This window comes from Agelaius phoeniceus, chromosome 1 (assembly GCF_051311805.1).
Source record: "Agelaius phoeniceus isolate bAgePho1 chromosome 1, bAgePho1.hap1, whole genome shotgun sequence".
NCBI classification, from domain to species: Eukaryota; Metazoa; Chordata; class Aves; order Passeriformes; family Icteridae; genus Agelaius; species Agelaius phoeniceus.
The window spans coordinates 92,273,225-92,300,259 of record NC_135265.1 but is presented as its reverse complement, the minus strand read 5'-3'; the positions used below and the strand labels follow the sequence as shown (position 1 = coordinate 92,300,259).

Below are 27,035 nucleotides of genomic sequence, written 5' to 3'. Positions count from 1 at the left end.
TCTGCTTGCCATGTGCACTACTTGAGATGATTTCTGAATAACTTTATAGAATAGGTTGAATGAAAATGATTATGAGAAGGGAAGCATTCAAAAATTTAGGAAAAAACTCATTCAAAAGATATTTATCTGGATTTTAAATATACTAAAATATACTTTAATATTCTTCAATATGTATCTTTCTCCCTCATTGATATGTTCATACTTTCAAAGGATATATTCCTTCTTTAAGAAAAATACAATCCACCAAACCCTCCTCTTCCTAAGCACAGTTTCATCTGAAATTTCTCCTTTCCTACTGTTACAAGTAACGCTCAAGCAGTGAGAGACATGAAACAGGAGTATTAACAGAGAGAACTCATGGGAGATTGCACTCTGGAGATAACAGAAACTTAATTAGTTTTTAGCAACCCAAAATAAACCAAATCTGTTCAAAAAAATTAAATAAGCCACTTAGAAAAAGGTTAACCTTAAACATATTTAATTTAAGCAAATATAAGTAAAATTTAACACTCAGTGACAATGTGAAAATATCACCTCAACATGAGGAGAGAAAGCAACTGCTGTTTGGCAGCAGGGGGAGAGAGATTCTCAGATTACTCTAGAGAATACAAAATTTATGTTACTTGCCAAGCAGCATACATATAGATTCGTATACAGACAAAGCTGAAGGAGCTGCCTGCCCTGAGAGGATAGGCATGGAATCATAAATCCAAAGGTGTTGAGTTGTCTGAAAAGAGAGAATGGGCAATCATTTTGCATGCATAGCCCAGCCAGATTTTGTGGTCTAGCTGCATTTTGGAATTGATTCCTCTTATTCTTGAGAGCATGGAACTGTTCTGCAGCTCCAGTGGCATAAAGTAAGGCCCTAAATTCTGATCAACAGAGATCTGACTTCTCAGGCTCTGAAGAGTGTGATCCCTGGCATGTATTTACAGACCAAGGCTGCAGATTGGGATGATGCTTGCAGATAATACATTTTATTTTTCAGGTGGTAAAGAAGATGGAGAAGGCTACGGTGCTCTCTGTCTTCTTCACCTTAGTCTTTACTGGTAAAACTTGCCTTAAAAAATTCCACACCTCCAACCTGACAAGTTGTATGCCTGAGGATTAAGGGAACTGGTCCATGTCATCACAAGACCATTCTCAGTTACTTTTGGAAGATGATGTTGATTTTGAGCAGTTTTTGAGGATTAGAAGAAAGGAAATGTCACAGCTGATTTCAGGAGATGTGACAGAAGAATTTGGGGAAATGCCTCCTTGCCACCTTCACCTCAGTTTGGGGGGGATGCTGCAGTAGATCCTCTGGGGAACCATTTCCAAACACATTAAGAGCAAGAATGTGATTAGAAGCATTCATTGTTGGTTTATGAAAGAGAAATCCTGCCTGAACAATCTGATTTACAGCTGTCTTCAGTGAGATGTCTGGGCTGGTAGATGAGGGTAGAGAGTTATTTTTCTTGACTTAAGCAAAGATTTAACACTGTCTCCCAGAGCATCCTCAGAGTTAAACTGATAAAGTGACTGGGCAAGGAACCACTGAAGTGAATGCAAATTGGGCTGAACTGACAGGCTCAGAGGATTGTGGTAGCCAGTCACTAATGTTGCTCCTCAGTCTGGAAGGAAATGGGTCTGGGCCAACAAGGATCTCCTAAAGCTAGGCAAAGGGAAATTCTAAGTCCTGCCCTTGAGGAGAAATAAACCCCAAGCACCTACCCAAACAGCACAAGGTCTGTTTGGCTGGAAAGTACCTTTCCAGTAAAGGCACTGGAAATTGTGGTGGAACATAAGCCAACAGTATCCTGGGCCAACGGAGGTGATCCTTTGTTCCTACTCAGCCTGGGCAAGAGCACACCTGGGGTGTTGTGTCCAGATTTGGGCTGCCCAGAACAAGAGAGACATAGGTGTAGTAAAGAAAGCCAAGAGGAGGGCCACAGAGATGCTAAAGAAGGTCCTAGCCCTTATGATACAAGTAGAGACTGATTATTTAGCCCTGAGATGGAAGACATTGTGGGGGCATGATATTATTCATGTGTATTCAATATATGATGGAAGAGATTAAAGAGGATGGAGCCAGACTCTTCTCAATGACCTGCAGTGAAAGGGAGGGAGACGCAAGCTCCAAAATCCAAAATTTTCATTTAAAGATCAGAAACAACGTTTCTTACTGTGAATGTGCTCAAATGCTGGTAGAGATACTCAGAGGAGTTGGGAATTATTTATCAGGAAGTAACCAAGGCCCAACTGCTTAAGGCCCTGGGTATCTTGCTGTAGCTGAGCCTTCCTAGAGGGAAGTGACTGCACTCTCACACGTCTTTGTTTCAAATTAGGATGATTGTAATGACTGATGTGTCTAAGTCCCAGACCAAAAACTACATGAAAATTAAGTTAAATGTGAAGAATGGTAATTACAACGCTTCTTAAAACAGCAGGCAGAACTGTTACAAGATAAAAGTTCTGCAATTTGATGTGGTCTAAGTTCAAACTGAATATAAGATAGAAGTATTGCCACTGAATCATCTTCATCTGGGAGTTTATTGCTAAAAATTGGGTGTTTTGCAACAGGGACATGGTTTAATGCATTCATTCACATGGTATGAACTAGATAAAAAAGTTCATGGGCAACATTGTTGGCTCATGCTGTATGAAGAATGAGGTTAGATGAGCTTTATATTTTTTTTTCTACCATACAGTCAATGGAACTTTTATATTGCTGTTTTATATCTGTGTAGTTTCAATTTTCACAAAGGGTCAGCATTGAATATCCACAGAGCCAATTGCAAATAGGCATAAAATGCTGCCAACACAGAAAAGGGATGTTTTAATCCCTAGAACTGATTTTGCCTTGTTGTTCTGCAGGAAAATGGATCAGAATTAATGTGTTAGTGCCATTGCAGCCAGAAATGATATGCACTTGCTGGGCAACTACAAGTGAGCCCATTGTTCTGTCTCAAAATGGATGGAGTAGAAAAATGGAAGGCCATGGAAGCATCATAGACATGGATAAGTTTGTGACAATTACTTCATGAAGAGAGAATTCATATTATGATTTTTTCTTTTAAGGAAGTGAAGAGTATGTTGAAAAGTACTATAGACATCTTGGTCCTTAAAAAGATAATTAGACATTGCAGTTAATTTCTGACAGGAAAAATATACATAACAGGTCTTTGAATTCCGCTGATAACTTCTACAAGGTACCCTTGAATGCAGAAATCTAGAATAGTTTTAACAGTGTTTGGAAAGCATTTAGTTGGATAACAAGAATGTGTACAGTTAATATAAGTACGATGCAGTATAATGCTATCAACACCTGTACCATGCAATGGAGAAGGTCATGAGCATTTTTTTCCTCTGATATCTCTTACTCTACTCTGGGATTTTCCTCATGGTTTTTTCTGAGGCACTTGGTACTGAACAAAATGGCAATGGATGAAGTGGACATTTAACTGGAGAAGGATAGTAATTGCCATGTTATAAGTAAATAAGATTAGTAGAGCTGACAAGAAGGAAGGGAAAATGTCATGTTTCATTCCTTAGTGTGTCTACATTGTTGAGTAGTTGCATACTTAAAAGGGTTGTGGGGTAAAATCGAATTTCAGCACTGTTGACCCAGGAGACTGCTGAAGATTAGTTAAAAGGAATGTACTTAGTATAGCAGAGAAATAGTGGCACTCATCTGGCTCAGAACCACATTACTGCCTGCATCTGTCTGGTCTGTTTAACAAATGAGAAAGTGCAGTCTTCCAGGTCTTCATTATCATCCCCTGTGCTTGATGAGGCTTTAGTATTCACCAGAAATATACCTGAGTTGCCAATATTGTACTAATTTACAACAGAATTGCTTGAGGGGAGAGATTTGGTGCCTGTCTCACACTAGCATCTTATCTAGATTTACAAACTAGGTAGTGTTGGATATAATCTGTGGTGTCCAGAGGAGTTATTGGGCAACCTGAGCAGGCTGAGGGGAGGCTTGCCAGCTGTGGCACAGCATGACCAGAGGAGATGTAGAACAATATATATGAGTGCTAGAAGAACTCTCCAGCTGTGAAAACACTCCCATGGGCATTGGAAGTGCTGCATTCCAGCCCCTGCTTCAACATCTTTTTCTGTACCTTAGCCAGTGAAGAATTTTATTGCTAAATAGCTAAGCATTTGGAAACCTGACAAGAGATGGAAAAAGGTTAGGGACTTCATGCTAGGGGGCTATGGTTCATGTTTGCATTTTGAGTAAAAAAGAACAGATGAAAAATGAGGGTGGGGTAATTGAAGTTTAAAAGAAGATCAGAGGAAGGGGTTAAAAAGGAATCAGAAAAGTAATTTCACAGCCTGTGACAAGAGAAGGATGGGCAAAGGAGCATGAAAGCAAAGGGGCAAAGGGCATGGACAGCATTAATAATTCTCTTTGAAGAGAGTTCTGACATTCTTTGGAGGTATTTTTGGCATAGGAGTTTTAATATGCATTTTCATATGGCTTACCCACTTAAATCTTGTAGTGTTTCAAAGTACACTCTATTGTCATGTCTGTGAAAGTTCCCTCAATTTAGAACAAAGTTGTGATTCTTTCCTAAGATCCAGAACAAAAATATGACTATACACATCTGTATGGCTTTTTAATATTTGAGAAGTGAATTGCAAAACTTGCAAAAACATCCTGTTTAGTCAGTCCTGGAGAATGAATTATTCTGCTTTTTTTTGCAGATCACAAATCAGCTTTTATCTCTAGTCTGCACCTTTAATCTCTTTCAGTGGTTGCACTTTGAGATAAGTTTATTAGCATGTTTTTCTTGCTTCTTTTGCACACATAGTTCTCGGCTGCCCAGTAGATGGGAGGCCACTTAGCACCAGAATCTACTGACTACAATTTGCTCAATACATTGATTGAACGTGGTCCAATAAAGAGCCTCTTATAAATACTCACTTGAAAAATCTAAAAACAGATTCTAGAGGCAAAAAGACCTACATTTTGCCTTGCAAATTTTTCAGACATCCAACTGCATATGAATCTAATTTGAGGTAATAAGCTATGTTTACACAAGCCACTTAAAAGGAATGCAATTGAACATTTTACTCCAAAACATGGAATGCATTCCCTACTACTTTAGGCTTTGCTAAGTAAGCTTACATAAAAACCAGTTTTCCCTTCATTCAAGATCTGTCATATTCATGTTTAAAGCTTAACTCAGCAAGGGAACTGATCAAGTTCCAGCCCTTTGTAGGTATCTTCTCAATTCTTCTGACAAGGCACAATGAACCTGTCCTCAGAGCCCAGAAGAGCAAAAGGAAATGAAAGCATGGGTCTCCCAGTCTGTGCCTCACTTAATCCTTTAATATACCCATTAATAAATATAACCTCAGAGTCAGCATTTGCAGCATACATACAGTTTTCCTCTGAGGTACTGACAAAGCCTATTGTACCACCATAAATGAATACTTGGAGGTTTCAACACAATTGATCTCTTATCATGCTAGTGAACTAAAAAGATTTTACTATTTTTGTAGGTATAGAAACAGAGATCTTGATTATCTTATTTAGGGTATGTAAGAATCTTAGAATATCCTGGGAAGGGACCTATTGGGATCACTGAAGTGCAACTCCTGCACAGCAGCATTCCAAGGATCACACCAAGTGCCCAAGAGCATTGTTCAAATGCTTCTTGAACTGTGTCAGGCTGGTGCTGTTACCACTTCCCTGGATATCCCTTTCCAGTTCCCAGTCACCCTCTTGGTAGAACCTTTTCCTAATATCTAACTGATAACTCCTCAGAGACAGCTTTATGCCATTCCTTTGGTACCTATAACTGGTCACCAAAAATAAGAGGGAAGGGAAGAAACATGGCAGAGTAGACAACAGGACCTGTCTCCCCTGAATCTCCACTTACATCTCCACTCTTTCCAAAAATTTCCTGAAAGTTGGAAATGGAGGCTGTTCTACTGAAACTACAGAAAACAACTTTTGTTTCCCCGGTCACATTTCAGTAAAAATATAGGCATTATTAACTCATGTATTCACACTTTCTCCAAAATGTCATGAAGCTTTGTTTTTCCTTCAGGGTCCAGAGAGAAGCATTTATGGATGGGCTTGGTTAATTCATACACATCCCCTGCACTTGAAAAGCTGATAAAATACCTACATATTACATCATAATTACAAAACAGCAGGAAAAATATCTGGGTCTATGCAAAACAAATTCACCTACCTTAGGTACAAACACAAGGCAGAGAGTGATGGTGCTGCAGAATATAATGACTAAAGCAACGATGCAGAACTGCACATTGGGCTGGTCCCGAGTGAGGAATGAAACAGCAGCACCAATAATGCACATTATCCCCACGTTGTACACACTCATCCCGATGTACTTGCTGTCATTCAAAGCAGGAATGCTGACATTTCGTGTCTCCCAGGCGAGGAAACACCCAAATAACTGGAATGGTAAAAGGAGGAGAAATGATGATAGTTTTAAGAGGAATTTGCTGTCATCCAGAAAAAGCACTGATTTGAAACAGGTATGTTTTCCAACTTGACAAATATAGGACATATTACAACTCAGAGATATACACCTACCTTTTCCTCAATATCTAATTACCTGTGTGATTTGTTTTGCTCACTAGGACAGATTCCTGCTCTAACAAGAAAAATGTGAAACTTAAAATTAGTTCTGATTGGAACAAATTTTTCTAAATGCTATGGTTATCTTTATATTTTAAATAGTTTTTAAAGACTGTCCTTCCTGTTTGTTTTCAAGGATTCCAGTAAAATATAATGTGCATTGTTTTTTTGGCTATTTTTAGCAGCTGTTCTCAATATACTCTTATCAATCTAGCTATTCATTACATGATTATCACCTACATAAATAAGCAGCAGTGCCAAGATGTGTCCCATGAGGGATAAATATATCATGTAGAAAGTGTCACCCGAGTTGTTCAAATTACAATTATAATGCCTTTTATTATAGTGGGAGTTGGTAATGGCCTTTCAATTGCAGTTGTCTAATGATTTCTGGCATAAAATATTCTTGTGGCAATTTTTTGTTTGCTTTTTTCCTTTGGTGTATTTTTAAGTTTTAGCCCCTTTGTTATTTGCAATATGCTTTTGCAATTCAGCAGGGGAAAGCCTTTAGTGGAAGGAAGCCATCTCCATCCCTTGAAATTTAATTAGATTTTTCTGCAACATGAACTGCTGCAGACAATTATTTTCTTCCTCTTGCATTCCTCAGAGGAGTTCTGGCAATGCAGTAAAAGCCAAAAGGAACTGAAGATGTTGTAAGGTAACCCAGCCTACGGTCTCGGCACAGCCCCATAGGAGTGTAGAGAGCCTTGGGAAGCATGACAGACAGCAGATGGTATTGCATGGAAGGTAAGGACAGAGAGAGGAACTATCACTAAGGTCCAGGACATGGTTTCCATGTTTTCTAGCTTTTTTTCTGATCACAGTGCAGGGACAGACAAGAAGGAGAAAGAACAAATGTGCATTCCCATTGACCTTAGTAGCCTTCCCCCAGACCAACACATTTGTCCATAGTCATGTCACGGAGATAATATTCTCTTTTATACAACTGTAATTTATGTGCAATCCAGGAAATTGGAGGTTAATGGTGATGCCATTTGGGGAATTAATTTCAGTTGTCTAGTACAGTTTACCTTCTATTCTTCTCTTTGTTTTTTTTCCTGTGGCAAATAAGCTGGACTGGAAGAACAGTATTTGGTTGCCAGACAAGCAAAAGAGATTAGAGAAATGGCAGATTGATGTTTGCTCTACAAGCTTAGGTTTCAACCCAAGTTGTAATAACACCAGGACACTGGTAATGCAAATTTTCTTGATTATTTGCCTAGTTTTAATCTCAAGTAACAATGGCAATAAAGACAACCACTCAGCTACTTTGCACTCCCACAGGCACTTGCAGGCTGCAGCCACCTACCATCCAGGCACTTCCAACCAGGACATGCTGCTGAGCTCCCAGCCCTGCCCTCCTGAGCTTGTCTGCTGGCTTATTTCATGCTCTTGCCTACAGCTCACGTCACTCTGCCACTTGTTCACAAGCAGAGCTGGCTGGGAGGCTTTGGAAGATTAGGTATCTACTCAGCCCATGGAGTGTGGGGGCCTCTTAGTCCAGGCAAGGATGTAGAACCATTTCCTCACCCCCTTTCCAATGCTGCTGTCACTGCTGCAGTCCCTATCAAGATACATTGCCACTGGCCTTCCCTTAGAATTGCAGGAAGAGCTGTAGAGGCTGCTGCAGGCAGAGCATAGGAAGGGGATGCTCTTAAGGGGTCTGTGGACAGCTTCCTGGGTCAGCAAGGGCTCTCAGCCATTTAGGCAGAGCAGCTGAGGTGAGTGAGCCCCTTATCAAGCTTTGTTCTGGAGCAACAGCTCATCCTCTGGTTTTCAGAGCCCCTCTGGTAAACACAGTAATCTGTCCAGTAGGGAAGGATGCAGGCAGCACTCCTTTGCTGTTGGGTCTGGCACTGTGCACAGGCAGAGCAGGAGTGTACAGACTCCTTTTCAGGCTCTGAGGAAGCAAATTGTCACTGTATTCACCTGGGTGCATGGGGGATCATAGAGTGGTGGTACCTTTTGTCAGGGCACAAACCTGATCCCCCAAATGTCACCTTCTCAGGGGTTGCCTGTTCTCCACTCCCGGCACTCTTGGTGCTGCAGTACTCAGTTCTGCTGCAAATTTACATTTTGCCAGCCCTGAACTGACAAACAGGCTGGTCTGGGCTGAGCTGTTTTGAAGGGTAGAAGGAATCCTTGTCTGTATTTCTACATCACATTTTTAAAGGGATGAGACCCTGATGAACTATGAAGAACATTTCTATCTTATCATACTATGGTTAATTATTAATAAGATTTTTAAGGTTGTAGGTCATCCCTCCCTCTCCTCCACTTCCCCCACTATGAACAGATTCCATTCCAAAAGGATTATTCTGGGAAGACAGCCAACATCCTTACATGAGGCCAGCACTTATTACAAATAACGGGGATGAATTTATAGCTGAGGTGGTTATAAAATGATCTAAAAGATCAATTATAATGGAAAAAAGATCGTTTGAAGAGTGTTGTGGGGGGTTACAATTTAGCCCATTCTCATTCATAATTGACAACAGCATGGAAAATGGTTAAATATCTTTTGGATGAAAGGAAGATATATATTTATTTATATGATTACTAAAGGAATGGAGAGGCTCTTGTAGCAAGTGCGTTTCCTCAGAATGAGGCATTATAAATCTGGGACCATTGCTTTTAATTTTTATTAGCATATCGGGTAAAATGCTTGCCTCAGGAAGAGAGATCTCCTTTTCTAGAAGTCACAACTCATCTTTGAGACTCAAACATGGATAAAAGCTGAGAGTTTTCTGCATCCTGCTGCCAGGGCAGTGGTGGCTGCAGAGGTGCTCTTTGTTTGCTGGGTACAGATGCCCGCAGGGCTCTGTGGGGCTGGTAGATTTGTCCGCTGAGATAAAGCCTTCCTGAGGGAACTTCATGCTTTGCTTTTTCTCCGCCTGCCCTTCCTATTTTACCCCTTCCCGAGGCTCAGACAATATGCACACATGAAAGATTCAGTTTTATGGCTGTAGAAATCCTGTAAATCCCTTGGTAAAAAATGGCTTGGCTGAGCAATGGGATGCAGACATTGCTAGTGAAAGGTCCAGATTTCTGTGATCCCTTGACAACTTTTGCATATGAGACTTGGGAGCTACAGTTAAAGACACAGACTCATAGTACCTAGTTCAGCTCCTCTTTACTCCTGGTACCTAAACTTTAAACATTCATCTTCCCAGACAATAAAATTACATTTCAAATTATGCCTGGGGGGGACCTAATTCTTGAGGTTGCTTTGGAATTGAAGGACTATTTGATATTTTTAGGCTGCCTGATGGGATTTGCAATGCAGCTGTCTCTCCTCCTATGGCTCCTAGAGGGGTCAAGCTGGTAAAGGCTTCTCAAGACTGTCTGCTGGCAAATACATCAACAGCCGTCTTCATTTGAGACAATGATGTTGGTGATGACCATTGTGTAGCTTCATGTTTGGAGAACACAGCACAATTCCAAATTTTGCCTGAGATGTGCTCCCTAACCCCAGAGCAGAGTCTGGCTTCAGAGGGAGCTCTCAAACTTCTTTCAGAGCTGCTGGATTTTATGTAATGAAAGAGTGACTGTCTTAATTAATTGGGCACTTGCGTGGGATGTTAGTTCTGATCTCTGCTGAGAATTTTGATTAAACAGTCTTTAGGGAAGGCAATGTGCATAAATACACATTGGGATGGAGGCAGGCAGCTCCTAGCAGTGCTCCAGTGCTGGATTCAGAGAGGTGTAGGACACATCTGTCCCCAGTCACTGCTTTACACCAGTTACAATTCCCATCCTGAGGCTTCTGATGGACCCCACGCATCTCTGAAGGAGTTTGAATAACTCAGGGGTACACATGCCCCAAGAGAAAGCTGTCACCTAAAATATAAGGACACCTCAGCCTACTGTCAAGCCTAATTGCCTAATTTTAGTCCTTTTTGGTTCTCAACCAATGACACTGAGAATGCAGATAGGAAGGGCCGCCTACACTGTTATTCATGAACTTAAAGACTTCTACAATTTTGGTGGTCTAATACACACATCTTCTTGATATAGAAAGTGCCATAAAATATTGGTTTGGATTTTCTCAGAAGACATGGGCAGCTGTACAGGCAGGATTGGTTTGTTTCATCTTTTGTTTGAGGGTAGGCAGCTTCCATTTAACACTGATCTAGAGTATTGCCTTTGCAGCTGCTGGTATGGTAGGTTTAGGCTGTGTTGAGTGTGCACCTAAAAAGGCTACAGTGAGAAAGTCTATAGTGAGAAAACCACTGTATAAATTTGGAGAAAACAGTATCTGAAGACAACAGGATTGTATCATCACTGTGATTAAAGACAGAATAAAAGAAATCTGTGTTAAAATTTTAGAGGTGTAACAGGAGTATGGAGAATATTATACTTGTGTTTAGATTCAACAGGCAAACTTTAATTTTAAGAAATGTTGTACTGACCAAATTTTGATACCTGAAAATATAATAAAAGTGTTTGTGACTGAAGTATTGGAAGACACTTAACACTTTTTTAGAACTCTACCAGCTAGTTAATTTTAAATCTTGTTCATGAGAATTACTGCTAAACACAATAACAATTGCTTGGATCCACAACATATATCAATGCAACCAAGTGCCTAATTTGCTATTGGATTGCACAGACTGTCACAAGACAGGAAAGAAATTATTTATTCACCTCCATTTCCCTGCACTGCCCTTAAACTATTTTTTAAATGTTTCATTATAAAGTCATGCCAGCTTAGGTTATGAACAGTATTAGGAAAGAAAGATAGAGAAAATGACACTAAAGATATCTGACAAGAGCAGAGAAATACCAGAGGAAAGATCTCCAGTCTTGTCAGAAGTCATGCTTGCCAATAACTAGGGGATCTGGTATTGGAAAGATTATATACTGGACTTGTGGATTGTAGCCCTGCTGTTTGCCACATAAAAGAATAAAAGCAAGCCTTTTCTCCAAAGATTTTACATCTGGAGATTTTGTTTGTTTTGGTTTTGTTTCTTCTAGCTAGATTACTGTGAGATTTCCCTTTCTGGCCCCCTTAAACCAAGGCAGTTCTGGACTCCGACCCATGAAGACCCTTCAGCCTGAAGTAACTGTGAAGCTTGATTTGTGTGTTTCTCTATTTGGGTTAATTCATTAATCCAGATCATCACAGACACAGGCACATTTTTATTTCAGTGAAACGGCTGCAGATATTTTTCAATTAAAAAAAAAGTAATTTTGGTTTTCATGTTTTCACTGCAGAATTGTGCAGTACAAAATACTGAGCAGCTTCCAGGAAGAGGCATAGAAAAATGACTTTTTTAAAATTTATTTTTTAATTACCTGTACAATAAGTAGGGTTAGAAAACTGAAAGGCAAACTATTCCCTTTTAGGTCTCTTACCTTCACTGTCAGTACAATCTGATGTTAAACCATTGCTCACTCCCCTGGTCTGCCATGAGTCAGCTGTGTATTTAGTTAACTTTCACAGGGCTGCTCTGGATAGACATTACTAAAAGGAAGCTTAATATTTCTATTGAGCATTAGGACAAGAGCTAAATATTGATTTTAATTGCAAGATATGCATATTCAGCCACTCAGCTGACGGACTTTCTTCTTAAAGGTCTTGGCAAAACCCTTTATTCCCAGTGCAAGACAGAAAAGCATCTGCACAAAGCTATGAACACTAACAGGCATCCAGATTTCACTTTGTACTCCACTCTCCCAAACCAACAGGTCAATAAAATATTTTCCCCTCTTTTCATTCAGAGTACATTTGACTTTTTGCATGAAAATTCTGCTTAGTCATGAAACAATTATAGAACCCAATTGAAACAAATACATAACTGGTCATTAGCAAATATCCATTTGGAATAGCTTTCTACTGTCTCTGGCATAAGATTACCACAATTACAGGTCTGTAAAGAGGTGAAGCACCTCTGCTAAAAGCCAGTGTGTGCTACAGTTTAAATCTATTTCTGCTATACAAAAACTGATGCCAAGAGACATGTAAGGGAATACTGCACTATCTGCAACATTTCAAAAATATATTTGAATATATTTCCTTATGGTCATATTAGGAAAAAATTTATCCAACAAAACCATATGGAAATGTGGCTTTGGATGCTAAAATACTGTCCACGTTTTATTGAAAAAATAATAAATATCTGGTATCACTATAAACTACTTTCCCCAACCACAAAGCTTAACTGTCTTCCTCTCTAATTATTGTAAGATGGGATAGATGGGTCCCACCATATATATGAGTTGGAATCATGCAAGTTAATTGATAAGGAGGTAGGTCCTTCTTCTGAGTTTTCTTTTTGATCATGAATAGAATTAAAAAGAATGCAAATATATGTGTTAAAAATCAGAGGTACTATCAGAAAACAATGGGGAATTTTAACATAAACTGAAAACTATTCAGTTTTTCTACACATAGAATGTATTAATTTTATAAAGAAATTAATTAATAATATGGTTGATATAATCTGATAAGATAATTGGGAGGAACTTGAGGAAATAATCTAGTGGAACCTCCTGCTCAAAAAGCAGGCTCAGATGTGAGTTCACTTCAGGTTGTTCATACTTTTATTCAGTCTGGTTCTGGAACTTTTTAAGGACAAAGGCTGATCAAAGTGTCTGGGTGAGCTGCTCCACTGCTTCCCTTTCCTTAGTGACAAAAAATTATTCTTTACATCCAGCTTTCATTGAGTAAATATAAAATAAGAGTAAAATAATAAAAGGAGGAGCATGTGTTGCACACCACAGCTGTACTGTTCATACCCAGCTCCTGGGCTTAACACACACAGAGGGCTTAAGCACCTGGAGCAGCAGTGAGAAGCTACATCCAGTATCCAGCAAGGACAGCCAGACCATCCCTCAGTAGCTCCTGCAGGTACCTAAGTGCTGTCAGTGACTGAGTTTTCTTCTGGATATTTGTGAACTGGTTCCTGTCACAGAACCAGCATCTGCTTCTCCTCCTGCCTGCTGAGGCAAGAACACCAAGTGCTGACTGAAGACTGGGCTGCAGGGCACTGACTGGAACCCAAGCTCTAAACCATGGTACCTAATTCCTTTTTTTGAAAATCTACTTCCAAGTGCATGAAAAAAATGGAAAAGTACTGTTAATGTTTTAGCCAACAAAGCAAAGGAAGCCTTTGGAGAGGAGAAGGGGTAGCAGCAGGTATATTTGCAAAGAGCAATGGAAAGATGTTTGTGTATGTGCTGTAAAGGATATGTCCAAAGCTGCACATGTGTAAAAAAGCTATTCTTACCTTAAAAATTGTTTTGGTTGTTGTGGAATGTAAAACAAACAAGGAATAAAATTGGCCAAAGACTGGGCAGAATGTAACAAAAGTTAAAAAGAGGAAATTGATAATAATGATTGTGAATCAAAGATCTAAAATGGAGATAGTGGAAAGGTAAGTTAAATGTATAGTAGCAAATGAATGGCTAGCAGCATTAACAGAATTCATAAGGATTTATAAAAATGGAGAAGTGGAGAAAAATGAATTTCAATAACGATTCATTCCTTGGGAGATGACAGATTCAATAGCAATGATGCATGATAAGATACGCTTAACAAGGGATTTTGTCCTATATTTACATAGAGATAAAAGAGTCCATTCACAGCTTGCCAAAACAGTGAAGTGCAGCTTATTCCAGCAGTAAGAGAGAGCTCTTGAAAACTCTGTCAAGACAAGGTGTTGTAATCACAGAGATCCTGTAACTTACATGCAGTAGTTTTAGGAATTGATTTAGAAGTTGTCTGGACTGCTGGGCTTAATTGTTGATATTTATTGGAATTCTGGCAAAGCTCCACTTAAGATACAAAGAGGCCATATGGGAAAAGACAAAGTGGAACACCCCCAGTGATTACAGAGCTATTGCCATAATTTCTATCCTAAGCAAATTAATGAAATGGCTGACACATGAACTCAGCCAATAAGTGGGGAAAAAAAAAAAGGGATACCAATATAATTCAAATTGCTATTATTTTTTTTAAATGAGTTTGCAAGACTGAATAAAGGTAATTACATTCATGCAGGGTATATGGATTTCCCAGTAGTGTTTGTCTTAATACTGCACAGTATCATTATTTAAATACAGAATGCTATAAAATCAATACAAAAAATTTAAACTGAAATCTGTGTGATGGATCTCAACATATTACTATTAATGAGAAGCTATTAAAAAAAAAGAAGATAGTTTTTAAAAAAAATTCCAACTTAAGCTGTCCCAGATTTGTACATTGACTTGAAGGAGATAATAACATGGGTGGAAATGATGCAGAGGAAGCAGAGGGTGTTAGACAACTCACAGAAAGATTTTTAGAGAAATCACAGAAATTGATTTCTGTGAATCAGAAATTATTCACATTTGGCTGAATGCAAGGAAATTTGCCTAGAAATAAGGACATCAGGTAATTTTACAGTAAGAGGGATGACATATATGCAAGACCCACCAAAATTCAAGGCTTGGAAGTAAGACAAATTCAGCTTCGCAATTAGAGAGCCTTAAGAAGCTGAGGGTTCTTTCAGACTTTAAATTAAGATTGAACATTATCCCAAGGATCTATTTTAGTTGAATTAATATTTTCTTTGGCTTCTAAATCAATTACAGAGTTGTGTTGAGCAGTATGTCAACTATAGTGAAATGTTGGAATATGAATAGTAAGAAGAAAATAAATTTCTTATTCTTAGTGACATTTATCAAGTCCCATGATGAATATGCATTATTTTTTTCCTATCTCAGTCATGAAATACTGATATTTTCATTCTTGGCAAGGTTAGCTGAGGACAAAACAGTGTCTGAGAAGTGGCCACTATTATTAGTTACAGCTTAAAACCCCCTCAATTAACACAGGGAGAAAATAGGATTTCATACAGAGAGCAACAGTCAAGCTTAAAATATAGTTTTGCCTCAAAAGCTTGGTTCTCAGTAGCTGAATAACAGGTACCTGTAATAAGATGTCAGGGACACAATGAAACTTCCAACATATGTACACCTTGAGTATAATGTTAACACCAAGCTTTATCAGGAAGAGAGGAATTAAACAGTAGACAAGACTAATGTGTGTGTGATTAATAAGCAAAGCATTGTAGGAGCCCAGTCCAGCATTGTTGTGTCTGAGATGAGACAAGTAACTCATACCCCTCAGAAAGATGTTAGTGCACTCCCTAATAATGCACCACCAGCAAGTTTAAGGTGGCGTGTTTTCTATCATCCTTTGGCATATATGAAAGAAAGGTGCTTTTCAACTATGTCTGCCTCATCAAAAATCAAAATACTGCAACTAACATGCTGGTGTTCAGGTACAGGTTGGACTTAATCTCAGAAGCATTTTCAGCCTAATTGATTCTGTAGTTCTGTGATGGTCAACACGTACACATAGACAGACCTTGAACTTGTATGCAGCCTTTTTGGAGCTGAGCTTGAGATGGGAGAAAACAGTGAATCCTCTAGATGTGGAGGAGCTGGAGAAGACTAATACACTGGTTATTAAGAAAATTAATAAAATGGTAAAGGCAAAATTTCGGATGGTAATTTCCCTGTTATTCTCTAGTCACCTGAGGAATCTAAATCTAATAACTGAGAAGCCTTCATGCAGAGTAAGCATTTCATCACATCCCTTCAGAGGCAATTGAAGAATTGTAAATCTGACTTTTAGAGTTTGCTAACTTTAATGGAAAGGGATCCAGTGTATCCTGTTAAGTAATGCCTTCCCTTATTTTGCCATTCCTTGCCTTCCCTGCCCTTTCCTGCCCTTCTGTGCTCTGCCCCACCCTGAGTGATTCATTCACTGCATCAGTGCATTTAAGACATCTGAATGGACAGTATTGCTTTTACTTCAAGACAAAAAAGAAAGGAACTTTTTTAGGTTAACCCCATTTTTCATATTACCATTTTGAGGCAAGAGGTCACAGTAAATAATTTTAGCCTAAGTAAAGCAATTTCACCTTAACATTGTGCTGTAATTAGCAATACTAGCTCTTTAGTATATAGCATGTTAAATTAGATATGTGTTTTATTATTAAAAATCACAGAATTTTGTATTAGCTAAACCTTCATAAACAGTAACAGGAGAGGTTCTGGTTTTTTTTGTTCTGAAGGCAAAGTATGTGGTGTACAGAATGTCTTTAGTGATGAGATAAAATGCATCAATTCTGTTGTCCTCATATCACTCATTCACTCTTCATAGCAATTATTTAAATGATTCAGATGAGTATCTTCCATTTTAATATGTAGCAATTTGTGTGTTAAGAGGCCACTGGAGTAATAAAAAGTGTGTATTTCACTGGTGGTTATGAAACAGTGTCTGAAATTATTGAGTAATGGCATATGTAAAATAAATGAGATATTAGCAGCGCTTAAGCTGAATATTATAGATATACCACAAGCCAAGAAATTTGATAGTGAATTGAGCATTTTATGTATGCATGTATGCACATATATGCACATATTATTGTCTAATAATGTAATGGCATTTGCAAAATAAGTTTGCAAATGACACGTGCAGACTTAAAGAGAGTCACATATCTTGTAGAAAACAGTCTAACATATGTGCTGACTATCTAAGGCAAAGGACTAGTAAGAACCCAAGCAGTTTGACTGATTCTACTAACACCACTCAAACTTGAAAGCTCAAAGAAAGTTGCCAGAAAATGTATATTCCTTCATGCTGTGCTACATCCAAGGCCGCCCCGAGCTGACCAACCAGTAAGACATGCTGAGGTGTGGTATCTCTCCTAATTCCTGATCCTTCTTGAGAGATTACATATGTCCTAGCTCTTTATTTCCTACTTGGGCATTCTCTGAAAAGGAGGCATCTACACCTAAAGCTGCCTTTTTTTAAAATTTCTTTTTCTTTAAAGGAAGCTGAGAAAGCTTCCTTTTGACTAGCAGCTCGAGGATCAGAGCTCTCACCTGGAGACACTTGATGCTGGTGCCTCCTTGCTTGAAGAGTGGTCTGACCACAAAGCAACTGTTTAGAATTTACAGAAACAAAACTTCTCATCCCTCCCTGCCGAACCTCATATTGGATATTTAAAGACTTTTCAGCCTGAAAAAAGCAGCACGAAAAGCAGCAGGGCTCATCAGAGCAGTCATTCACAAGGGAGAGGGAACCAGGCACCAGCAGCCCCCTCTGGGCAGCAGCACCAACCATGCCAAGTGGAAGCAGCTGATCCAATCCTTCCCCAGTGTCCTAATGAAACAGCATGTTCCAAATGCACAGAGCAGATTGACCCCTTCAGGCAGTGTAGACTAATGTCTGTCAGGCTTAGGATCCAGATGGGGCTCAACTCTAGGAAGGTGTTCTGCTGGTCAGTGCTGTCCATATCAGATGTTTTCAAAACCTTCAGGCTCAGGAGCTTTTAATCACCTATACAATTTCTCTCTCTTTTTTTTTTTTTTTTTTTTTTTTTTTTAACTATCAAGCCTCAGGGTCCCTGGTTCCTGAAGTCTGTTTTAGTTACTGAAATTTTTTATGGAGATGGGCCTCAGTGACAAAAGGTTTATTTTGATTCAGGCCCCAGATTAATCTTCCATCTCATGACTATTCCTCAAATCCATTAGCAACTAAGAAGCAAACATCTAAACAACCAAGTTCTACCTTTTGGAGAACCTTCAGGAATTTGGATGATTTAACTTCTTTATTTACAAAGTTGTCTCATTTATAGACCCATCTTTTCAGTACCGAATTTCTAAGTTTGTGGTAAATCCATAATATTCTGCTCAAATGCTACTGATGTCTTATTTATTTTACACATGCATATATCCACATATTGCTGTCTAATGAACACTAGAACAGAACTGATATTAGAAGTTATACTCAAAGCACTTTTCACTCAATCCCAGCCATCAGGAAAGCAAATATAATTCAGTTCATGCCTATCAGCAAATAGCAGCTTGAAGTGATGTGCAGAAGAAGCTGTGCTTACCATCAGCAGCCCTTTGTAAGCATAGACAATCCCAAGCCAAATGGTCATGTGGGTGTTTTCGCAGTGCTCCAGGATTGGTCGGATGGAGATATCTCTGCCCGCAGGGTCCGGCTGCAAAAACAAAAGGTGAAATGTTTGGACTCAGATTTCCTTTGCTTCACACCTCAGTGGTACTTAGCTCTCAATTTCAGGAGATTGAGGATGTGTAGGACACAGAGTGGACAACTTAAGAGTAACTTGTGGTGACAGCAGACCCATGAACCTGCAGAGAAGTACAGTGAAAAGCAAGGATCTGAGGAAACAGTTGCTAGATAGCTACTACCTGGTGAGGTCACATCTACTGCAAACCTGAAAGAAAATATCTGAAGTCTAAACTCTATATTTAACAGTGTCAGTCATATTTATCAGCTTTAGGACATCTACTTTTCTATAAGGCAAATAGCTTGAAAGCACAGGCATGAAAAATAATGTATTCAAATGTCTCTTTCCTTCACCTGCAGTTCTTGTGTCACTGGCAAATGGCTGATAAACATTTGAAACATTGCTGTGTTTCAGGTGGTTTTTCATTGATAACCATGAGCTAATCAAAGACTATCTGAACTGTAGCAGTAGCTTCGGAGAGATCATAAATCATAAAAAAACCCACAAAAAACCCCAAACCAAAAAAACCAAACCCAAAACAACAAAAAAAATCCCCACAACAAAACAAACAAAAAGCCCCCAATGAAACATCTTTTAGAGCCAGTGATTGCCCGTGCAAAATAAAACATTGAAAAATGAAGATGAAGCTTTGCAGTTTTCCATTTATTTTGAAAAGGAGATTGTATAATATTGCAGAATCAAGAGGACTTGGAGACTATCAGAACTGTTTGTATGAAGGAGAAGCAATAACAAAGGCTCAGAGAAATCTGCAAGAACCACCCCTTGACCTACTCACTTTGTTTTTTTAATGCACAAGGGAAAGAACAGCTGACAGGCAGAGAAAAGTGTTACTAGCCACTATGCTGTATGCCATTAGAATAGATATTGGGGTCTGGTCAAACTGCTGGACTGCTTGTTAATGGTGTACATTGTTAAAGAACACAAGGATCTTGTATGTGATTCTAAGAGAACTTGTTTTAGTTACATACTGCTGAGCACTCCCGTTGAGAGATGCATGTACCTACAATCCACTGTGTTCACAGAAAATCCTGAAATACTGAAAGCTATTTTTTACTTCCAAAGAATGGATTTGAGCTTCACCCAAACTAAGGTCAACCCAGATGGAGCTTTCTGTACCTGGTTGTCCCAGTAGGCTTTTCAATTTTCCTGTTTTATGAATAACACATGTAAAATGTCTCATGCAGAAGTTTAATGACTATTATATAAGGAAAAATAAAGTTTTCACTAACTGAAAAGTAGAATTGTACATGGAAGAACTTTGGGGAGATCTGAATAATTTCCTAAAGGTTATTTTTGCTTCCTCTAATGAGGTAGGACTTCTGCTATGTATTTCAGTGGTCATAGCAAAAATCTTCAGTTCACTTTCTTCCACTGGTGTTTTTGTATGTGAGGCACTTCCCCTGACCTAATGCACTGTAAAAACAGTGAGAAAACCCAAACAACCTTGTGCAATGATGCACTGCACAGTGAAACTATTCACAATTTTCTTTGCAAAGCCTCTAGCAGGCAAGACATTAACATTTAAAACCTTTTCCTACCCTGAACTTCTGTAGAAACCCTAAATGGGAAAATAAAGCTCTTGGAAAAAAAAAAGGTGTCCTAAAATAAAATAAGATAAAAAACAATGCAGCAATATTAAGTCTCCCAAAGAGCTTATGACTCCATCCTAATGGTTGTTGATGGCAGGCAAACAGCCATTAGCTGAAGAACTGAAATGACTGCGAACATTAAGTGTCATCACAACATTTAAGAAGCTACAAATGTTTGTCTGGGGATCAGTTGAACTACCTCATTCTCCCTGATCAATGACAAAAGCCCAGTGCTAAAATTTAGGTGCACTGAAAGCACATTTTCATGTCAAAGTTACAACCTAATACGTTTAACAGCATTTTTTTCTATTATGTAATAAACTTCACAGGACAAATCCTTCACACTGAGCTCTGAATGTGTTACTGATGTGTCAGCAGGACTGTACTACAGAGAAATTTTTCTAACCTGCCAAAAGCTCCATCTCTTATGGTCTCGAATTACAGAAGTGACATAAAATTTAAGGTTTTCATCATCAGAATGTTTTCCTTTTTTTTTTTCCTTCACACTGGTGAGTCAACAGAGGACTTTGCTTTCCCAGTTCCACATCCTTCCTGCCAGGTATTTCTTCTATTTCAGTTTCCCACCTTTCTGAAGCAAGAATGTGTATAAATAATGAGGACTTTCACCAGGTATGATGGATGATGTCATGTGGTTTGTTTTCCTTGTTCCTGGATTGAAAACTCTTATCACACCTGGACTGAAGGATTCCTCCACTTTTCAGTAACTATAAGTAATTGGAATAATTCCCTGTTTTGGGAAATATTAATGAAATGAGAACTCCTATTTGGTTTGTGGCAGATTATATGTTTATATATTTTTATACAATTTATATATTTTCTAATTAAAATGTAATTCAAAACTGGAAAGTGTATGTCCATTTATTGCTCAAAACTTCTAAGATCCAGGCACAAAAATGATGAAGTGGAAAACATAATTTATTTTCAAATACTATTAGAGAGTAAGCATCATTTCCTTAGTAGGAAGATTGTCAGATTTTATGAGGCATGATAGTTCAAAATCGATGTTAATTAAGTAAAACAGTGTGTTCAGGTTTTTTTGTGAGATAGGAAAATCTTGTGAAGTGCTCTAGGTAGACCAGGGAAAGAGAGAATATTGATTGCAGAAAAAGTGTATATGGGGTAGCACTTCTTTCAAAAGACTTTTGAGATCTGCAAGGTGGTAAAATTTTTAAGCAAAGATTTGCTGACGTCCTGTGCATGTGCGGTTAAATGTTGGCAGGTAGCAGCAATTTTAAAGTGAACGGATTTTGCTGATTACTTACCACTACTGCAAAATGACATTTGTGTTCTACTGTTTTTAATTTGCCATTCTGTTTCTTCACTGATTTTGCATGAATTAACTAATCATAGCATAAAGCAGGGTTAAAAAAACGTATGATATTTTCTGATGTCAAAAGAATTTTTGAAAACTCCACAATTACAGCTGAATGGGGCACTTGACTGACCTCTCTAATCATCCACCATTTGTGCACTTTGTTATTGCTTTAGAGAGGATGACAACATAAATGCTACCAGTGATTATATATGTACTGGAAATTTGCCCTTTCCTTTTATAGAAAACAATCTCAATGCCCTTCAGATGTCATTCTCAAAAGCCTGAAGACCTCCTATCTTGTGATTAGGCTGAAGCTTTCCTACCTCTTCTGAAACCTAATAAGGTTTCTGACATTAACATCAATTTCTGGAGTGCTTTCAGCAGTTGAACAAAAATAGTTTAATCTGTTCACTTCATGCAAGAGTTCTGTATCATCACCAGTAAAATGCTTGTTTTGCATGAGATTTGCTAGGTCCAGAAAGCAACCCAAACCAGTAAACAGATTACCCACAGAATGCTGATATCCCCTGTGTGCGTGAGTGTTCAAGCTATTAATTGTCAATTCTGTAGTTCCGTTGCCTTTTCATTTTCTTTGCTCTTCAGTCTTCTGGGAGGGCTGGCAGGTCCTTGTCATAACAGATGAGTGATAGCCTAGGTGGGAACTGGCAGAGTGATAAGTAAAGCTTAAAACTATCAGGGACCATCAGGGAAATCTGATTTTTTTTTCTTAATTTTTAAATCTATAAGTGCAATTTCTTAGTGGTTATTACACTAGCCAAAATCTCTCTGGAAAAGGCAGATATTTGTATGGTGACTAATTTACCTTTGACTTATTTTGTCTTTATTGCTATTCCTTTTCTGTAGCTTCACAAAGGTTTTAAAAGGAGGAAGGGTCTGTGCTCCCTGGAGCATTTTATCCAGCAAATATCTGTGAAGAACAGGCTGGGCTAGCACACAGTATCCAAAAGTCCTTGCCAGTTTTTCTACACAATCTCCTCACCAGGTCCCTTGGCCAGTAGAGCAGAGGGTTCTGTTTGCAGAGCTGTGGTGCTGCTGTGACAGAGCTCAGCGGGGTCAGTCTCAGCAGCTGGCTCAGGACATTGCAGCAGAGCCCACTGTGGCTCTGGGCCACTTCTGGAGCTGCACTTTCACCAGTGAGAAAGGCCCAGCATTAGACCTCAGTCCCTTCTCCAAAGATGGGTATGGAACATAAGGTAAATAGCTGCAGCTTCTGTTTACTATGCTCAAAAGAAACTGTGTGTTTCCCACAGTATAGGAAAATGCAGGATCATACTCTTCTGTCACACTGTTAAAATGGCCTTCATATACCATCCCACTCTGTTTTATCTTCCCTTTAAATGGCTTCAACTGAACTGGCATAATGACTGTACTACAGTGAGTTTGCAGTATGAATTAGATATCTCTGGCATCTTTAATTTGGCACATTTAGCAGTCATATGGAGCTCACATGTGATTGTCTTAAAACTCAGACTTTGCTAAATTAGAAGATCATTCTTACTTCTTAAATTGAATTTTTTTTTCTTTCCTCCCAAGGATAATTATAGTTGGTTTAAACGCTGAATTCTGTAAAGGTGCTTCATAAAAGGATTCAAACAGTTTGAGCACACAGTGTGAAATTGAGAGTCAGGCTCTTAATTACTGATGAAAAGAGAAGGATCAGACACTGTCAACTTTTTGATTACTTAATAATTTGTAGGTATTTTTAGAGCAAAACAGCTGATGTGAACAGTGATATGAAGAAGAGATTTTCCAGGAAATGGATCCCTTTTGTTTCATGTATTTTTTACTTTGTGCAATCATACTTTCCATTAATGCAAAATAGGAATGGCAATACTAAGCTAGGGTAGCTCATTTGGAATGTCTTCCAATTAAAAATTCGGTAGGCAGCCTGGAATAATAGGCAACCTTGTTTGTCTTTGTTGATACCTGAGCTTAGGTTTGGGTTACATTAAGGATCCCATCTTATATCACAGATTATCTCAGCAAAGCACAAAACTATTACTGAATTCTTGCAGTTCAGCGACCAATTTAATTTCCCTCCAATGTTAATTGAAAAGTTTGGACATTTCTGTAACATTCTAATGATTGAAAGATGAGGTATGCAGTGTTTCAGGACACAAGCTTTCTTACACAGATCTGAATACACACCCCTTGCCTCTTTGACATGAACTAAAGGATTTCTTTAGGTTATCCAGTGGGATTAAAGGGTATTTTTTGCTTCATTCATTTTCTTGTTATACTGAAATCCAGTTCACCACCCCACCTGAGTCAATGGACTGGACTTCAGACATTGTCTAATTTCACAAATACTTCAAAAATTAAACTATTCCCACAATGTGATATAACAATATATATGTTTATACTGAAACTCCTAAAAATCTTCATTTCAAGTGGAGTTTTAGTATGAGATAGTAATTCAGTAATGGTTAGCTTGAAATCATGACACAACAAAATGACACCTGCTGGAATACCAACATGAATATCTCCTTTTTTTATCCAGTCCTTTTCTCAATTTGGTTTTCTAACGAATGGAGCATGTAAGCCAAGGAAAGTGTACTGATATGTTTGGGGCCTTCAAGGATATTGATGTTGCTATTTTACATCCCTCAGCTTGTTACATATACAGAATCCACTCCGAAATTTCCAAGTGAATGGGATTGAAGAAAGATGGGAAACCTCCTCTCCTCCCCCATATGTATTAGAGATAACCACTGTAATTCCTATTATCCCAAAAAACCAAGGTTTGATAATACAGACATAGTGATATCATCCTGCAATATATTTAAAAGAAAACTTCTTTTAAGGTCCCCATCTGCCTCTTGTACAAATAATTCCATAAATCAGTCAGCATACATACTGTAAATTAGTCTGATTTAAAGATGATAAAATGCCAGAAGAGCTATTTATAAACTCTTGTATCATGAATTTGTCCATACATTTATTTGCAGAGAAAATCCCCCATCAGCATTATTTATAACATCACTTTACTTAATGAGTTTTATTTCCCTGTTGTGGTGGTTCATTTTTTTTTAAATGAGAGGCAAAAGGTTCCCAGAGATTTCTTGCTATTTTTATTAATACCATCTCCTAATCCAAGCAGTTTCATTTATTTGCATTAACATAAAATGCAAAATAATAGTTTAGACTGAGTCAAGAAACCTCTGTGATGCTTGCAAACAACCAAAGACTAGGAAATAAAAGGGAAAAGGCAAAATTCTATTGAATCATGGAGAGTTTCAAACAACGGTGACTAAGTCTTCCCACTCTGCACTCAGCCATCGCTTCAGAAGAAATTTTACATCATATTATTTCCTCAGAGAATGTTGCCCCAGTTGCGTATCTAGTGACTGGGTAATGAAATTTTTCTGTGTATGTGCATGGAGACAGAGGGACAAGTGTTCCAAGGACTTAATAAAGCACTCGGCAGCAGAACGTGTGGTTTCCTTTGAGGGGAGGGCAAGGGGCCAAGACACACAAGAGAAGTAGGTCAGGGGAATGAGGAACTCTGCTACTACCCAGACCCTCTTGCACTGTACAGATTCTTCCAGAAAAGTGCAGTTCCTGGTATCGGCTTCACAAGATGAATATTGTCCCCTCCTTTCCGGTGAAGCTGCCCAGAATTGTGGCTCACAACCCAGACTTGCAGTTCCTTCTAGTTTTTTTTTCCTTTCCTAGCTAGATTTCCTGCTATGCTGAAGGCCATGCCAGGCACTCCTTTTGGTGGCTGGAGCAATTCAGTGCCTCCTTGCTTATGGTAATGGAAACAGACAGCATTCTTGGGAATGACAGCAAAGGCAGAAAGGAGAACAGTGGAGTGAAACCACAGAGGACAGCCAGGGACAAACTGTTTGGGTGGCCCCAGCTGGAACCAAGTTAGATGCTGTTTTTTTAATTAATTTCCTAGTGGGTAGGCTTTGAGTTGTAAGCAAGGATATGACTTACTGCCCATTATGTGGCACTCAGAGAAACTGGATTTAACACTTTTCCTGTAAACAAGCCTGGCTTGCACCCAACAACCAACAGAATCTATCATCAGTTGCTTCTTCCTGTAAGAAAAATCAGATCCTCTATTGTGCCCAGATATTTGGGTCAAGGAGGACAGCAATCTCACCTCTACAATTGTCTTATATTTTCTGTTTAGTGCTATAATTCCCTTGATTTGTGGATTCTAAAAATATTTACTATTATGCTTATTTGCATTATAGTCACAACAACAACAACAACAACAAATGGACACTGACTTAATTTTGAAAGTGAAAAATCCATTCCCTAAGAGGATTTAAAAACATATATATCATGTGTGGGAGAAGAGGGAAGCATAAAATGGGGTTGTATGACATTTTCAGAAGCAAATATCAGCAGAGACCACTGCCACCTTATGCAGGCACTGATAAATTAATATTTTCTGGGCTGTAGGAAACAAAAAGAGATTAATTATCAACATTAGGGATGATTTTAATTTCCTCACTTGTTTTTTTTTTATATTTTCCAAAACAATAAGATGATGGTCCATCAACCTATTGGAGGATTTTGCTGCTATTTTTATGACTACACTAAGACATAATTGAGGAACTGCTGTAGTAAGGGGAGGTACTTCCTTTGTTTTCAAACATCTTTAATTTTTAAAATCTAAGACTACTTTAGTAAGTATATTCCATAATTTCATCATGATGATTCAAGCAGAAACATCTAATTCTTTTCCATGAATCCTTCTAAAATTAGGTAATTCAACTTCCCCAACACAAAAGCTGCTTTCTCTTCAATCAACTCCCAGTTTCTTTTTGACAGTCAAACATAAGGTGCATCTCAATGTACAGAAGTACATGAAAACGTTAGTCTTTGATAAAAATTTTGAAGATTTTGATTTTTTCTCCCACCTTGCAACACCAGTAATCTCTCAGATATAACATTTTTACATACAATTTTCATGCAAAAAATGAGTGGATGAATAAATCAATAAAAGTCAGGTCAACAGAAATGTTTTGATTACTTCTAAAGACTTGATTTTGTTTTGACCTTTCAAAATTGATAACCTTCTTTGATATAGCCTAACTCCATTTTGATAAGAAAGGTCATGCTGAATTCAAAAGAGATGTTCTTTAGTTAACAAAGGTCAACGAGAATATTTTAGCACTTTCCTACCAAAAATAATTCTGCATGGGAAAACTGACTGAGACCACCTTTTTTATTATAAGTATATGAATCTTATGGCTACTCAAAATTTTCTGAGAAACGTATCTCAATACTTAGGGAATATCATCAGCAATTAGCTTGTAAATCCATGTTCTTGACATATTACTTCCAAAGATTCATGCTGGCCAGTATAACTGAACTTAAATTAGAGCAGTGAAACCAATGAATGAACCACACATCTTTGCAACTTTTACAGACATAATTATGCCAGCAAAGCTTACAGGTAAAAG

General features: G+C 38.3%; 1 protein-coding gene across 1 annotated transcript in view; it reads right to left on the bottom strand.

Annotated features, from left to right (window-relative positions):
• The window catches only part of GABBR2 (gamma-aminobutyric acid type B receptor subunit 2), a 457,779-nt gene that overhangs the window by 20,386 nt on the left and 410,358 nt on the right, over positions 1–27,035 (bottom strand). The window contains exons 15-16 of the mRNA XM_077183158.1: positions 18,505–18,615; positions 6,195–6,419 (exon numbers count right to left, since the gene is read on the bottom strand). Coding sequence (XP_077039273.1) covers positions 6,195–6,419; positions 18,505–18,615 — 336 coding nt within the window. The remainder of the gene's footprint in view (positions 1–6,194; positions 6,420–18,504; positions 18,616–27,035) is intronic.